Source organism: Rhinolophus hipposideros (genome assembly GCF_964194185.1).
Source record: "Rhinolophus hipposideros genome assembly, chromosome: 16".
In the NCBI taxonomy this organism is placed as follows: Eukaryota; Metazoa; Chordata; class Mammalia; order Chiroptera; family Rhinolophidae; genus Rhinolophus; species Rhinolophus hipposideros.
The window spans coordinates 37,724,126-37,742,016 of NC_138062.1; the positions used below are offsets into that span (position 1 = coordinate 37,724,126).

The following is a 17,891-nucleotide window of genomic DNA, read 5'->3' on the forward strand; positions in this document are numbered from 1 at the left end:
AATTTATCATCTTACATTTCTGTAGGTCAAAACCACAGATCTTACCACACTAAAAGCAAGGTGTCTGTCGGACTTCAAGCCTTTCTGGAGGCTCTAGGAGAGGATTTATTACTTTGATCAGCTGGGTCCTTGACAAATTTCAGGTCCTTGCAGTTATAGGACTGAGATCCCTATTTCTCTGCTGGTATCTGTAACATGAGGGCTAGTCCCAGCTTTAGATACCTCCCACATCCCTGGGTTTATGGTGCCTTTGTTCATCTTCAAAGCCGTGTGTGTGTGTGTGTGTGTGTGTGTGTGTGTGTGTGTGTGTGTGTGAGAGAGAGAGAGAGAGAGAGAGAGAGAGAGAGAGAGAGAGAGAGAGAGAGAGAGAGATTTCTGTCTGACTACAGCTGGATAAAGTTCACTTTTAAGATTTTTATGTGACTAGATTGGACCTATCTAGATAATCCACAATAATCTCCCAATTTTAAGGCCAGCTGACTAACAACTTTAATTCCATCTGCAATCTTAATTTCGTTTATATATGTATTGAATTGTATATAGTGACTATATAATAGCATTATCCAAGAACTCTTAAACACACCAAATAATAATTATTGTTCTAGAAGTTCAAGACAGGACAGGAAAAATATTTTCTTGCCAAAATAATTTTATTCTATATTTGTAGCATCAACAGGATCCTATTGAAAAGCATGCATTTAATGTAGATAATCAACCTAATTTTATTTATAGTCCTTTTCTGTTACTTATTATTCTAATGACCCTTGTAACACAATTTTATATATAAATACATTCTTCAAATAACATGAACTCACTGTACTTTTTTTTATCTCCAAGGCAACATAGATCATTTTTGAAAAATCCCCACATTATGTATATAATCCCCACATTAAAACCTGAGTATATTGAATAAGTTAACCAAGCAACGTAATGGCAGAACACAGACGAGTAAACTAAATCCAAATCAGATACCTTGACATTCTCAATCTAAAACATTATGACATTTCATCAAATTGATCACTCACCAAACATGTACTCTACGAGTTTAATTTCCTTTTAACATAAAGGGTAAACTCTTAGTTCTAATTGTCTAAAATGTATTAAATATCTGTGTATGTAATATTTTCAGAAATATTCTTTTATGTCTTAATTTCTGGGTTATAGAGGTAAATTCTCCAAATAGAGCTACAAAAGTTTTCGAACGGTTAAGGATAGTGTTCTTTCCTTCAATATTGACCAAAATCGGAAGGAAGAATATGATCAAACTGGCAAGGAGGATGTTTACATGTGCATCATAAAAACTGGGCAAAGGATAATTTTTAAATTTGTTTTAAAGATTGATGACCAGTCATAGGAAAAGATTGATGACCAGTCATAGGAAACTCAAACACTTGTGAAGATGTGATATAAACAGTCTCCAAAAATCTCTCACCTGAGCTATTCCAGTTACTTCTGTGGTTTTCCATCTTCCACACTTGCCCCCGTATAATCCGCATGGCAGATTGTGTTTTCCGTTTAAAGCAAAAATCAGATAATGTCACTCCATGCTTTTAACATATCAGTCATTCATTGTTCTGAAAAGACAGTCGATGAGTATTTGCTTGAATCCATTACCCCTCCACTGATTCTCCACCACTTGTCTCTAAACAGGACACACCGGTTGGTGAATTCCTAACTGCTGGCCTTCTCCTCACTATCTCGGAGCATTCTTTTATATCTCATCTACATCTGCACCCCTAACACTGAGCGGGAGCCTTCAGGCTTTGGTTGAATCCTAGAGAAGTCTTTACCTCTGATCTACATGGTTGTACTGTGATTATCTTTCTGACTTTGGCAATAACAGGGCTAGTTAAAAAGTAGATAATCAGGCATTCACCTAGAAACCAGATGTCCATCTCTCCTTCTTGCAGACACTTGTAGACTTTACGAGGATTTTCTTAAGAGTCCTCCATGCTAAGCTTTGGGAAACAAACCAGTGGAGTCCTTCATTTTCAATGAGTAGGTGAAAGGAGAATATAGCTTCTCTTCAGTAACACTAATGCTAACCAAAAGAGGTAATAATAGCTCCTATCTCTTTGTCCCATAGCTTCTGTTCACAAAAGCAGGTTAGGCTTCTCCATTGCCCAGAAAATGAGATTGGGAGGAACGGTGTGGTTTAAAGGCCTACCTGAAATCTCATACCAAGAACTCAGTTTCTTTGAATGATTTTGCAAAATTTAGTGTATTTATTTTCTTCAGGTTGCTTTTTTCATGTAATACCTGAGCATATGACAACTTCTGGTAGTAGTAAACAGTTTCAACCAATATTTTAACCCATGCTGTTTTAAAAGTGAGTGCAAAGAAATAGGGGCCTTATCTACAAATGTATACCCTGTACCCCCAGAAACAAGGTCAGGACCGGGAAAGTAAATAGGAAATGAGCAATTTATGTTTTCCATTTCTGCGTTTGAGTGGGAGAATTCTGTTTTGATTCTACAAACATTCTTTACAAAGAAAATGTAAACAATGAGAAAAATCACTAAATTTATTTCTCGATGCTTTTATGAAAGTGTCACAAGTGCCTTTTACCTTATCCCCATTGCCTAGCCTCACAATTCACAGATAGAAAGCATTAAATATGTTCTGAATACATTAATACATTCTACAAGGTGGTGAGATTTTGAATTTGTCAAGTTCACAAATCTCCTAGGGTCAGTATCCGTTTAATTTTTAATCCTACGTCTCCTAAACATGCTAAATAGGATTCAAAAATTAAATCCTAAATAACCATATTTGCAATTATTTTTACATCATGCCCTGCACAAACCAACTATTACGTTGCTTTTATTTTATACCATGCTGATGGCAAATGTCAGATTTAACTAATCATTTTCTGCGCTTGTCTTTAGGATTTGATACCAGTATTTTGCCAATTTGCAAGGATTCACTTGGCTGGATGTTTAACAGACTTGATACAAACTATGACCTGCTACTGGACCAGTCAGAGCTTGGAAGCATTTACCTTGATAAGAATGAACAGTGTACGAAAGCATTCTTTAATTCCTGTGACACATACAAGGACAGTTTGATATCTAACAATGAATGGTGCTACTGCTTCCAGCGACAGCAAGGTAAAAGATGAGACACACACCGATGCAGATAGCTGACCTGCTTGTCAAATTTTATCTATTCCTTCATGATAAAGAAAAACTAAACATTATATTCCATTTATTTTGGTAGATACTTTTCTAATTAGAGTACTCAATAAAAGAGTAAATAAGCAGTGTGTTGAACAGTGTAATTCTGCTAGGGATGCAAAACACACGAAATGAGATGAAAAATAGTAATTAATAATTTATATTGATGTTTTATTATAGTTTCCATTATGAACCACCCAGACACACACAGAAATATGAGAACATCGATATTAAAAGTAATCATTAAAATTAATTTGTTCTCTGCTTTGCCCACAGTGTAAAATAAATGTTGTTTTATCACTGTACTATAAAGTTTTAATGTTCTATTTTGTGATCTTATTAAATGAGCCGAATGGACCACAGCATTCACCATAAAGTCATTTTTACTCTGCTGGTTTTAAAATGACTTAGTCTTTCAAGCTTTTCAACATCACTTAGCTTTCTAAAAATTCACTAGCAAAGAAAGTGTCTTGGTTCTCTGGAAGATGCAAGGGAACCTGAAGGGTTGGAATGATGCTAGTGCTTTATGCATTTTTTTCTTCATTAGAAAATGTTAATGTAATGTAAAATTGGAGTCATGCTTTCATAACCGATCAAATGATAATTAAAATTAAGTATGTAAGGAAATAGATCTAAAAAACATGATAAAGTTTGGGGAAAACTAAGGAAACACTGATGTGTCATTCTAATGATAATTAACAAACCAAACAAACTGCGAATTAGTCTAATGTGACATACTGGCTATTGTCACTCCATTTCAAAGTTCTTGACAGCTAAGTGAATGAATAAGTTCTTTAAACTTTATTAATGATTCTCAGTTTTTCATATGGAAAACTAACACATTAAATAGGGTGTTTTGCCATCTCAATTACTTTTTCATATATTAATAATAGTTTAGTAATTAGGGACAAAACAATTATTGATACATGGATTAATAGTGAGTCAACAGTAGGGTTTGTAGAATAGCTAAACTATAAACCACTTTAAACAAGTTTAAAAATTAGATTTGCTTTATTAAAATATTGTAAATCATACAGACAAACACACACACATTGTTGATTTTATTATTACGTAACGTACTTTTGAGTGCTTGAAAACTACATCTTAGTTTTAATGACTACACTTACGTCATTTATCACTTATAGTGTAGTCATTAAAATGATATAAGTGTATCATTTTAACAGTACACATATCATTTAAATAATAAAAAAAGTAAATCCAGGTAAATTGCCATAAAAAGACATGGTATTTTATTATAGACAAATGTTATTCTAGTTTTTCATTGAGCATTATAGCATATTTAAGCATTTATAAATGAACTTAAGAATATTCTGAATAATTCTGAATGTTTCTTCTATAGTAATAAATAATTTCATATTAAAATATTCCTGTTTTTCAGTAACATTTTTATAACTGATTAAAGGTACCCGATGAAAAATTTTGCTCTATATACTTATCATTTGTTAAGCAGCATTCTTCTAAAGTGTCAAAATTTTTATAGTCATTTGAAGGCATTCTCTGAGATCATTTCATACATGGTAAAAATAATTTAATAAATGGCACCCAAGCTGGAAGAAGGGTTTATACAACTTTCCAACAGCTTAAGAGAGGTTGGCTAATTATGTTCATTAATTTAATATGCTAGAAAATATGACAAAAGCTCTGTCAGGGTAACTGACTTATTGAATTAGTCCATTAAATAATTTCATAAAAAAGAATAACCATTAATTGAAAAACATTATTCAAAAGTTTTACCTTATAAAATATGTATTTCCTGTTTCTTCCCTAAAGAACAAATTCTTAAGTTTACTACAATGCACTTAATATAAAAGTTAAATTTTACTAAGAATTTGTTTATTGAGTGAACAGAATTATTATATATTATCTATAGGAAGAATTATATCTATAATTCTTATAACTTTATATATATAGATATAGACATAGATATGTATATCTATAATTAGATAGATATAGACATATATGGATCCACTTTCTCTTTCAACCTGTTATTAATCCAGGTTGACCTAAAACTGCAATCAAGACTATAGTTGTATAGTTGTATAGTGTTAGAAAATATCTAGAAAATAAAGTAAACATGTTTTTTAAAAAAATGCCTTTCCAAAACACAAAATTAAGGTTAATCTCAAAAGTGTAATAAATGACGTTGATGATGTAAAGTTTCAAGCAAGTGAAACACTTGTAAGTTTCCAAGGAGGGAAAAAATGTTTAATTTTAATTAAAATATAAATTTGTTTCTGTGACTAATTTTCTGAAATCATGACAATTAAACAATAAAAATGGATATAATTCTGGTTTGTATAATTTTTTCTATTACAAGAATGAGTAGGAGGCATATTAATTGAGGCTTTTGGTTACTTATGAGTTAATAACTTACTTTATAAAAGTACATTCTAAGTCTGTACTCTAAAAAAGTAAATCAATTATTATTTGCTATTTCATTTAAAGTCCTGTTATGTAAGATCCAGGAAACAGAACAACAGCAAAAAAAAGCATTAACTTTTATTCAGGTCCATCTAGTCATATATATATATATATATATAGTAAAATTATTTATTATTCAAATGTCCCTGTGAAAATATTATTCCCATTTTATGGTTAAGCACTGATGTTTACTGATCTTAAATAACTTCACATTGCAGAATGAGTTCAAGAACTGGAATTTGAAACTAGAATCTTTAACTTCTGTCTCTAAGTAGTTTTAATTCTATGTTCAGAATTTGCAATGTAGTTATATACAAAACGCCATAAAGACATCACTCTGCAACTTGTTGGAAAATTGTATTCAGTACAGGTAACATCAGCAAGTCATTATTTCAGTCAAAAATGTATCTAGTATTTGTTTTTCTCAGGATTACTAAGAACATAGATATTTTTAGAGGTTATTTCTACATTTAATCTACAGGAAAAGATGTCAAAGTATGGGTCATGTGTATTAATTTTACAAAAGATGATTTTTCCTATTTAACAAAAGACATTAAATAGGGAGAGTTTTGTTTTTTGGTATTATGACTATTTAAATTTTTCACTGATGAAATAAACCTACTAAATTTTTTCAAGTCTATTCGTTCTGTGAGAAGCTATATGAATAATAAAATATTGCGAAGAAAGAGAATAAGGGCAGTGGCTTACTGAGAAGGAAGTTAGAGAGCTGCCTTGCTGTACAACTTCAGGGCACCCTTTATAATGCAATGGAAGTGGATGGTGTCCCTTTGGAGTTCTGCATTGCAACCCCTGAGCAGCTGTATGCTGCCTACTTAGACAATAAAATCTTAATAATGTCTGATTTTCAGTTTTGACTCTGAATTGTCTATGTCTATTTGACAACTAATGAAAACATATTTAGTCACTAGAAATGACTAGTTATAAGTATTGAAAAAACATATTTGTGTATTAGTTACTGTTGTATACATATAGATATTTCCTATTTATCTTCCCAGTTCAAAACTGTGTGGGAAAGTAAAACTACGTTGTTATCGTTGTGTTGAAAATTATCAATTCCTAATATAGATAATGTGTGAATGGCCCCAATATAGGGGTTTAAGTTTGTAAATTCAGAATGTAAAACAATGAACTATATTAATTTCAAAAACATTTCAAAATGTAACAAGTAAAACATTTTCATTTTTTGTGTGTGTTTTTCTAAACTAATGTTTGGAGTGTTTACTTACAAATTCATTGATTAAATTAAAACATTCATGATTGTCGTACAATTTTAAGCATATAAAATCAGAATTTTCCATAATATTAAAACACTATTAGGTGGTAAACATAGTGGGGGAAGTAAATCTTGTGATATAAATCTGTGCATATACCCTAAGCTGAAAATTCATAGTCTAGTCGTGTCCAAACCTTCATCCAATTATTTGGGTTACTATCCTTCCTCTAGATCTGTTCTTTGCAAATGAGTTTAAATGACAGGTGAAATCTCAGTTGAGAACTCCAAGTATGAATAAGTTAAAAGCCAAACAGAGTTGCCTTTAAATAATAGGAAAAATATTTCAAAATCAAAAAGTTTATGTATGGTTGAACAGCCTAATTTGTTGTGATTTCTCTTGAAATCTTAAATTGTTCCCATATAAAAAGCTTATAGGACAAGTAATCAGGTTTATTCAGTTTGCTAATCAAATTAAGACTCAAATATATCTGGATTTTCAGGCAATCCAGTACCTAACATAAAGAAATATTACTTCTACTTTACAATATGTGGCTATTCGCAATTAGAAGAATTGCTTTCAATATAATATTGAAACTTCAGCTAAAATCTTCCCTCTTGATTCTAAATGCCATATTTGGAGAGCAATTTTAAAATATGTATTCTATAAGCCCATACATACTATACAATTGATTCCTACTCCTTTAATACTTAGTATAAGAGACTCACAAGATTATTAGGAAAAGCAGAGCGGTCAATTGAGCATTCATTTAAAAAATGAAGGAGAACAATAGTAACCACTTAGAGTTAGGCTTCTCAAACAAATTACCTTTTCTTCACGTTTTAGATTCTCCAAGGAAAAACATTTTTGGCCTTACATATTAAACTATAAAAGATATATTAAGCACGTTCTCTCATTTCCTTATCCCACTTTACTTCCATGCAAATTTAATCATCGAATGTTATGATATTGGTATACTAAACATTTTTAAAATTCTTTGAATTACTTATATTAGGCCATTTCCCTAAAAAGTTGTAGCATAGGAAAATAGGTACTAGTTTATCATTTTGCTGTTTCTTTACTTTATGATGCAATTTTTATATATAAGTATTAAAGGCAAGTTTTTAGAATATGAGCATAAAATACATTAAACTGTTTTCAGATAAGAATGTATTATATATAAGAATATATATAAGAATATTTATAATTATATATAAGTCAAACTTTATTGTGTCTATTTAGAATTTTACAATTTCTGAAAAATGTTCTCCTTTAAGTGGTTGAGTTCAAAAAACAGGCAAATACTTATTTCCACATTGGTTTAATGTTTTAAGTTTATTTTTTTAAAAGATGGTTTATAAGAGTGTATTATCTATTATGTCCTTTTTTCAAATTGCATATGTACTTGAAGCATCTGGGTAAAATAAAAGGATGAAAGACTGTCAACATTATTCAACATCAAAATTTATAAAGGTATCCCTGATATAGAACTTGAAAGAAGCATTAATTTTTTCATAGATCATTTTTTTTAATGCAAAGCTGTTTCTCTATATCACTGACACTTTTAAATGTGGGGAAAACATAATTAATTGTTTGGGTGGCATTCCATAATCAGATTTACATTGCTGAGTTTATTGACCTTTTAAAAAGTGAGTGATAATCATTTTCCATCATCGAATAAATATTTTATACCATTCTTTTTTTTCATCCAATTCTGTCATTCTGAGGAAAATTAAGATAATCTAATATCGATAATTAGGAAAATGTGTGTGTGTGTACACACATATATCTATATGCATACATCTCCATAAGTAGAATAACTAATATGTAGTATGTGTCCTCTGAAGAGATGTGACGACTAACTGAAGTTTGATAACATAGAAATTATACTTTCTTTGTTTAACTATATTCCTTGAAGTAACGTTTTTGATGTCATTGCAGACCCACCTTGTCAGACGGAGCTCAGCAATATTCAGAAGTGGCAAGGGATAAAGAAGCTCCTAGGTGAGTAATAGATCATTCTTTTGAAGCCTTTATTGCTTACATAAATAACCCCAGGGAAACAGCAACATAAAATCAATATTAATCCAACAAAGATAGACTATACTGAATTTCAGTAACAACATTTATGAAGTTTTTGAAAGCCATTAAACTTACTTTTATTATCTTACCTATTGAAGGATATTATGTCTGTTTTATTACCCTAATATAATGTTCAATTTGAGAGTGATCAAGTAAAAAAGAGACTTAAACAATGGTAAAGTTAAAGCATCAGCAGAAACATCCATTCTAATTCCATGGTGAACACTCAAGAATTGACTCTCTCTATATATATATTACTTGCTCAAGGTTTACTAGTGACAAAAATATAATATATTAAAATTCAGGCTTTGATTATTTGAAGTTACAAAAAATTAAAAACACATTTAGCACCCATTTGGAAGGAGTCTACTTTATTCTTACATAATAAAAAATAAAAATAATGAAAACCATTATTACAGAGTACTGAATGTCTTAAATATTTCTTCTGATTTGGATAGGGTAATGGTGCTTGTCCGAAGATTGATCATTATTATATAGGAGTAGGCTGCCATATGTTCCACTGTAAAAGTTCAGTCTTGCTGATGTCTGAATTTGAGCATAATTCTTAATGCTCTCTTTCATTTTCAAAGTATACTGGCATAAAAGACAAATGGTCACACTAACTATACATCATCACATTTTTATGTCAAATATGTCAAACCAGGGAATTATTTTAAGAGGTAGAGTAAGAATGTTGAAAATTTTTCTTGTTTTGGTGGCCTTAAATCTATAGAAGTTGTTTTCAAGTATTCCACATTGGTGATATTTTGTGTACCTCTAAAAGACTAGTAATTCAGATCTTTCAAATTAATTATGATGTTTAAATTCAAGTAATTATATATCATAATTTTGAAACTTGTTAAAAGGGGAAATGAATGATTCCATGTTTTGTCATGGAATTGCATGTTTTGTCAATTTATTTTGTTTTTTCGTTGTTGTTCACTTACCAAATAACTATAGTGTATCTAGTCACTGAGAAAAAATAATGGTTAGGAAAGACAAGAAAATTTTCTAATCTCCTAAAGCTTACAATTTAGGCTGAGTTGATTGTTTAATGAAGAATGTGCATTCACTTCTAAGTTATTAATTATGCATTTATCATTAGCGATATGCCAAGTACTATATTAGATATTATAGATAGGAAAATAAACGTCTTTCTCACTAAACTGACTTTAAGTGTTGTTAATATAGCAATGAAAACCAAGAGAACCTAAAATTCCCAATATGAAAGATATCAGGCTATAGCAGTGATAGACCGCACATACACATACACACACACACACACACACACACACACACACACACACACACGATGGAAGAAGTATATCAGAAATCTTCCAGCTTAAAAGAAGGCTTCCTATTGGAAGGGTCACAGTAAGTCAAGTCTTAAATTGGAAGAGGAAGGGAAGAATAGGAATTCCAAATTAAAAAAAAAAAAGATATATACAGAGATGAAGCACTGTTGAAAACAGCATGATGTAGAAAGAGCTTAGTAGAATGTATGAATGGAAATTCTGGAAAATGACAACAGAAATTTGGCAGTGAGGAGATGGTGAAGGGTCTGGTATGCCATTCTAAGAGGTCTGGATGACTTATTATTATGTATGTCGTTAATCAGATTCTAATACTGTATTATAATTCTCACAACAGTAAACTTTGCAGTGAGAAATAGACAAATAATAAATTTGCTTTATAAAGGAAATGTAAGCATTTCATTATAACAATGTCCAGCGTTGTATCCTGGAGTAGGAACCCCATATGTGTGTGTCTTAAGTGAATTCATGCATACTTTATGACTATCAAAACAAAACACAATTTATAGTGTATGTGTGTGTGTGTGTGTGTGTGTGTGTGTGTGTGTGTTTCACAGGACAGTACATCCCCCTGTGTGATGAAGATGGTTACTACAAGCCAACACAATGCCACGGCAGTGTTGGGCAGTGCTGGTGTGTTGACAGATATGGAAATGAAGTCATGGGATCCAGAACAAATGGTGTTGCAGGTTGTGGTAAGGAAAATTGTATTTAATATCTCAGCACAGAATAAGTAGTTGAGAATCTCATTCATTTGTTCAAGGGTTTGCTGAGGGGTATTCTTTGCAAAGACTATAGAATATGTTGTTCCGTACTAAGATCCCGGTTGCCTGCTGCTTGAAAAAGTTAAAAGTCGAGAGACAAGGTTGATGGAATGAAAAGCAGGTTTATTCAGAATGCTGGCAGGATTGCAGGGAGGATGGCAGACTCCGCTCCACAGGCTATCTCACCATTCCTAGGCTGGTCAGAAGGTTTCATAGGCGCACAAGCAGAAGCATGAAGGAAAAGGGGAGTCAATCAGGCAGGTCCTGGGGCTGACATCCTTCCTGGGGTCTGGTCTGTTTTAAGGTATTGGTATCTTAGGACTTGGCCACTGTGGCCTGGAGCTTTATGCATCACCAATAAAAACTGCAAGGGAGTTGCAAAATGGATTCAGGGTTCTGGGTGCCTAAGGATTAAGAAATTGCTATTTTCAAGTTAGGATTCTACTGATTTAATGGATTAATGAAGTATGTGTAGCCTTAAGAAAGAGAACAAAACATAGTTCTTAAATCCCCCCCATTGATGCCAGTGAGAGGATAAACAAAGAGAAAACAGCGGAATATCAGGGTGGATCAAACGGCAAACTAGCTAAATCTAACTATGTTATTGATTCCCCAAGTTTCACTCTTATTTGTGAGGGAATGACAAAAGATTCACTCTTAGCATACTAAAAACTCGTATAAATAATGAAAGGAATTGCATAATTTAGATATTTTAATGGTTAATAATTAAAAGGTGGATTCCTTTTACTACTCCAAACACAGAAATGAAGTTAGATACCTCCTGTTTTTCTCTGAGGTAAGGAAAACCTCTGCCATCCATTCTATTCCAAATCAGTTAAACCTAGTGTGTGCCATGTATGTGTATGTTCCCCTTCTTTCTGTACACCTTTGAAGACTTAGGTATTATGTAGGCTTATTAATGGGGGGAGGACTAACCTTATTATAGAAAAATGTCAATAAATTCCAGCTATAGGAGTTTGTTTCCTTATGTTTAGGTGAGAAAAATACATTTTAATATTTGAAGGGTCATTATGATTAATATTCTAATTATTTTTATGAGCATGCATTTTTATGTATCAACCTAAAAATTAATATTAAGTTAAGTTGAGCATCAAATACATTTTAAAATTTTAAATGTGTCATCTTTTTTGTTTCATAAAGTAATTTTCCAGAATGCAAGTTTCAAATGAGTATTTTTGTTTATACTATGGGGAGTTTTCACTACACACACACAGAAACATATGCACACTCACATGCATATGCACGTGCACATACACTAGAAATTAATGGATTGTGTTTCAAGTAATACAAATGAACAACAAGGATAAAAGAAAAAAAGAAACACTTGGCCAGTTTTATATTTTAGAAAATGTTTAGTTGTCTCTTTCATGCAATTTTTAAATAGATAGGCTGTGGTTTTTTAAAAATACATAAGTGGTAAACAATATAAAAGTAATTTAATTTAATGCTTACATGCCTATTCTGCAGTGTTTACTCCATCAAATTTTTAATAACTTGGTTTTTGTTTTTCTGGCCAGTGTTATTAGATTTAAGTATGATGAAATAATACTTAAAAGCTACCTAACATAATTTTAACATGTACAGAACACGTCTTTGTAATATGTAGCTTAAACTAATTGCACTATTAATTACTTCAATTATCAGTGATACAAGTGATGGATAAATAATTTTGTTTTTTATGTTGCAAATAAAAATTATGCAGAGATAAATTCAGTAAACAAACAGAAAAATTGTTTTGAGAATATTACTTCTTAGTTTTCTTAGCATATCAAAATTATTAAGAAAATACATGAAGTAGAAGACTAAATATCATGTTGTATTCACATAATATGAATTTCAGTGTGTTGTATTATAAAAATCAATCAATTTATAAGTAATGGATTACATTAATAGGATATATTATAATTAGCTACCAAAGAATTACCAGACTGAAATATTAGAAAGGGTGGAAAATAAACATACTAACAGTAGAGGAGTTAAAAAATAAACACATACTAAATAATATGTGTATTACTATCTCCATAAACAGTAATGTGTATATTTCTAAATATGTATATATTTTTAAATACTGGCTACCTATGTTGTTTTTCTACTGCTATTATAACAAATTCCCATAACCTTAGTGACTTAAACTATACAAATTAATGTCAGAAGTCCAATATTAGTCTCCTTGCAATAAACTTCACGATATCTTCAAGGCTGCATTTCTACGGGAGGCTTTAGAGAGAATGTTTCCTTGACTTTTCCACCTTCTAGAGGCTGCTCATATTCCTTAGCCAATAGACCCTTTCCTTCAGCTTGAAAGCTAGCAACACTGCATCTCTCAGACCATTCTTCTGTCTGTAATCACATCTCCTTGTAACTCTATCTGGGAAAGATTCTTTGGTCTTTAAAGACGCCAAATGATCATCTGGGCCCAATCACATAATCCAGGATAATCTCTCCATTTTAAGGTCCTCAATTTAACCACATCTGCAAAGTCCTTTGTACCATGTAAAGTTACAGATTTGCAGGTTGCAGTGATTAGGAAGCGAAGATCTTTGGGGGGCAATTATTTTGTTTATCATAGTAATAGAAGAAAATTTTAATTCTTTGTAAGATTCAAAGTTTGAGATGGACTCTACAAAAACCGTGCTGAGGTCCGTATTACTGAACTGGAATTTTTACATATCAAACCTCACTAATGATGCTGCTTTGTAGCATATCAATTTTAACAAATGATAGAAAATGGATTTGTCCTTTCTTTGCTAAGTAAGCTAAAGAGCAAATTAAAATTTTATTAATTTCATCAATTTTCATCAGAATTTTCCATCCCTCAGAAAGTATCCCATGGCACAGTCAGATAACATTAATGTTCACTTTTTCTCCTAAGCTATTGATTTTGAGATCTCTGGAGATTTTGCAAGTGGCGATTTCCATGAATGGACTGATGATGAGGATGATGAAGATGATATTATGAATGATGAAGATGAAATTGAAGATGATGATGAAGATGAAGGGGATGATGATGATGAAGATGGTGATGATCATGATGGGTACATTTGATTAATGAGAGAGGAGATCAGTACATTTTACATTTCTATTATTTACAAAGTAATAGCCTATTGAGAATTACCTTCTTGCCCCCAATCAAAATGATTCTAAAACCCATGTATATTTTGTATAATTATTTCAAATATTGTAGCTAAAGTAATAGAAATTTACGTTTAAATAAGAATAATGTACTTTGAGTTTTTATATGCCTTAGAGAAAAAGAAAACACATATGGAGTCTAGCCAGATCAAAGAAAGTTATGAAGCACTACTGATAATAAACAAATATTCATAAAAACGAGTTGTAAATCTCCTACAAACAAAACAGTATCCAGTTGCTTGAGGTCATGTGTGTTATTTTTCTGAGAGATATTCTAAGTTAAATGTATAATAACTTGTTGGTGACCTGAGTCCCAAGGATTTTATGAAAATATGCATGACCTTAATTGCAATTCCAAAGTAGCATTTTCCCAAACCAAGAGTGTGTTAGAGATGAGTGAGAAAATACCACACAGGGTAAGAAAAATAAAGTTATGATTGTAGAGTCCTCATCATATTTACATTAATAATGATGTTTTTAACTATGGAATTATTATGGATATGATGAGATATTTTATGAAATGGCAAGTGTGGAAAACCATGGATTCTGAAAGTTAAAAACTTATTTGTCCTTTCTAATTGTTATTTTAATTTGGAAGCAGTCCCATGTAGATATTTTTATATTCTTATAAAGCATGATTTCTTTACCATTCCGGATTTCTTTATCTTTCTGACCAGCAACTTCAGGTGCAGAATTTAAAGTAGGAAGACAAAGGGAAAGATTCATTTTAAGCATATTTTCACATATAGTTTATCATTTTCCCCAATGTCAAATTTAAAAATCTTAGTTTTTTATTTTATTTCCTATTTTAGGTAAAAATTTGCATTTAATCTAAGAATTATGCCATTTTTGTTACTAGTGTCAAAACTTAGAGAACGTATTGTATGGTGCCTTGCAAAATAGAAATAGAAAGGTTTTAGCATGCACACCAATATAGGATATTAGGCAATATATAAGCACACCTATTAACAAATTAATACCGTAAAGGTACTGCTGCTGGAATGAAGAAAATGGAATATGTTTCTTTCTTTTTTTCTATTGTTACATAATTGCCATGTGGACTTGTTTATGATTATTGTGTAGAGTAGCATTTAAGATTTAACTGTAACAAAAATTAATTGCTATATTTAAGTTAGCATGTTAATTAATTGTGTAGACATTTTGGCACACCTTTACTCTTAAGTATATCAGACCTATGGTTTTGGGCCCATAATAAAAATGGGGGAAAAACCTGTTGAATATTTCATCTTGGTATTATAATTTAAATAGCGGGTCAACTGGTTTTCCGATATACAATTCATTGAAAGTAAAATTGGTGGATTATTTCCATTTGATTAATACACACTAAAAAGAAAGTTTAATGTTGACTTTATGTAACATTTAAAGTATAATGCGTTTTCTTTTTTACTGTTTATGTATAATTTACAAAATAAAGAATCTTATAACCAAATTAAACTGTTCCTTAATGATGTTCTATAGTATGAAGAGTAACATGAAGGGTTTTTAATCTATTCCTTGATTTTAAAAATGAATATGTCATAAACTAGTTAGGACAGTTTTTGAAAGTTTTGAATTTCAAATTCAGAGTTCTTGGTATCTTGGATATTTTTTCTACCCATGTTAAAAATGATTTTTGTCTGTTTTGTTTTAATTTTTTTCATTTGTCATAGTGTTGCAAAGTGGATCATTTTCTTTAAGGTATTTTTAAACCCATTTTTGTGGTATATTTATCATGTTTAGGTACATTTCTACAGTAGCACCATTTTTGAAGAGTGATAGAATAACCTTATGTATTTAACAAAAGCATAGCTGTCACAAAATATAACTTGAACTAGATTGATTGAAAAAAGACAAATAATCAAATTCTACATAGAAGTTTAGCAAATGAATTTAAAGTAACAAATATAGTGATCTTGAAATTAAGCTGTTTTTTAAAGAATCTTTCAGGCTCTAAAGAAAGCAACCAATTCAACAGTAAGTATAGAAATTGAAAATATTTACATTATTAAACTTTATATAAAAATGTATGTGTACAATTTATATTTCTATATTTGTATAAAAATTTTATCTGTAATGTATATTAGGTCTCTTGATCATTATTTACTTATTTTGTAGATTTTTATTCAATACAATTTTTCTTATTTATTTCAAAAATATCAATATTGAGCACCTACCCAGGAACTATAGATTCTAGGCACTATGGATTCATTGGTGAACAAAATAATTATAAAGTTACTATTCTAGTGTGGAAGATAGGCAATACATTTATCCCTAGCCCATAACATAATGTAATTGCATTACTATTGGAAAAAAAATCAAACAAAGCTATTTCTTATTTTAATTTGAATTAAAAAGAAAAATAAAAGCGATGTATTTTGAACTCTTAATAAGAGTTCTCGATACAAACTCAAAATTTTAAAAGAGCATTTTTTATTAAAAAGAATCAAACTACCCTAACAATTTGTTCTTTCTTAAGTTGAATTCTGATTCTTGGCATGAAATCATGTATTTATACTTCAAGCCTTGTTTCTCTAATGTCATTGTAGGTACTACACAAGCACGTCAAAAACAAGAAAGTCTGAATCACAACAAATTAAAATTTAAACTCATAGAGGAAAAGAGTAGAAACACACAAATAAAATATCAAATGTTCCTGGAAATTCAAAAATGTAATGTGGATATTTATGAATTATTTTTTGTTGTGCATATCTTACATGGCAATTTAGATATGTTACATAGTGCTAGTGGGGAAGAAAGCTAAATTAAAAACAAGCATACATTTTAATATTGATTGAAAGAACCCGTGTCCTAAGGCGCATATTGTATTTCTGCCAATCTTTTAATGGAATAAAGTCAATCAAACCAAAATATCCAAATCATTATAATTTTCTAATTAATTAGTAAAACAGATACTGAGTACTTAATTCTCTGTATAAATATTTACATATTTTCATTTTATATGAAGATAAAGGTGTGAAAAGTAACTCACAAAATAAACATTGATCCATATGGTCTGCTCATAATTTACTTACAGTGGGTTTACAGAGTTTCGTAGTCACTTATTTTCACACAAACATTTACAGATATTATATGTTTTGTATAAAATGAATGATACCATATGTAAGTCATTCAGAGTCCCATGTTTAGTCTACTTTGCAAGATTTCTAATAGCTGAGGGAAAAAATGGAGAAAGCAAATCAAACCAAACAGAATTATCATTAATGAGGTGTGTTTTTTTGATAAATAAAAGCATGCCTACACACACACACACACACACACACACACACACACACTTCAATTTTAGTTTTTTATTTTAAAAAATCCCTAGATCAATTCACATTTTTATTTCTCTTTCGTTCATGATGAATGTAATGTACTGGATTATATCAGATTTCTTAGATGAAGTAAGAAAACATAAAAATTCAGAACATTTACAGTGCTACAAATATGTAAATAAATGATAATATGCTCTCCCTGTAGTTTGTTCTTTTCAACATTATTTTAAACCTACTAGCTGATATTGACATTAATATAATGAAAATAAAGGCATTTTCATTCATATTGGTACATATTTTGATATGAAATAACATTAACTTTTCACTTCCATGTCTTAAAAGTATTTCATGAATTATAACAGCTTCATGAAATTTAGTCAGTAACTAAATCAATAAATAAAGAGAACATCTTAAGCATCAGCTGTATATAATACATATGCAATCTCTCCTTGGT

At 30.7% G+C, this 17,891-nt stretch overlaps 1 protein-coding gene across 4 annotated transcripts in view; it reads left to right on the forward strand.

Annotated features, from left to right (window-relative positions):
* The window catches only part of SPOCK3 (SPARC (osteonectin), cwcv and kazal like domains proteoglycan 3), a 327,148-nt gene extending 310,910 nt beyond the window's left edge, over nt 1–16,238 (forward strand). For 2 of the 4 annotated variants that reach the window (XM_081075581.1, XM_081075583.1), the window contains exons 8-11: nt 2,889–3,110; nt 8,792–8,854; nt 10,803–10,940; nt 13,903–15,614. In XM_081075581.1, coding sequence (XP_080931707.1) covers nt 2,889–3,110; nt 8,792–8,854; nt 10,803–10,940; nt 13,903–14,075 — 596 coding nt within the window. In that variant the 3' untranslated portion in view covers nt 14,076–15,614. Of the gene's footprint in view, nt 1–2,888; nt 3,111–8,791; nt 8,855–10,802; nt 10,941–13,902 lie in introns of all 4 variants that reach the window. The other 2 variants (XM_081075580.1, XM_081075582.1) reach the window with 2 other exon arrangements.
* Nucleotides 16,239–17,891: the final 1,653 nt, after the last annotated feature.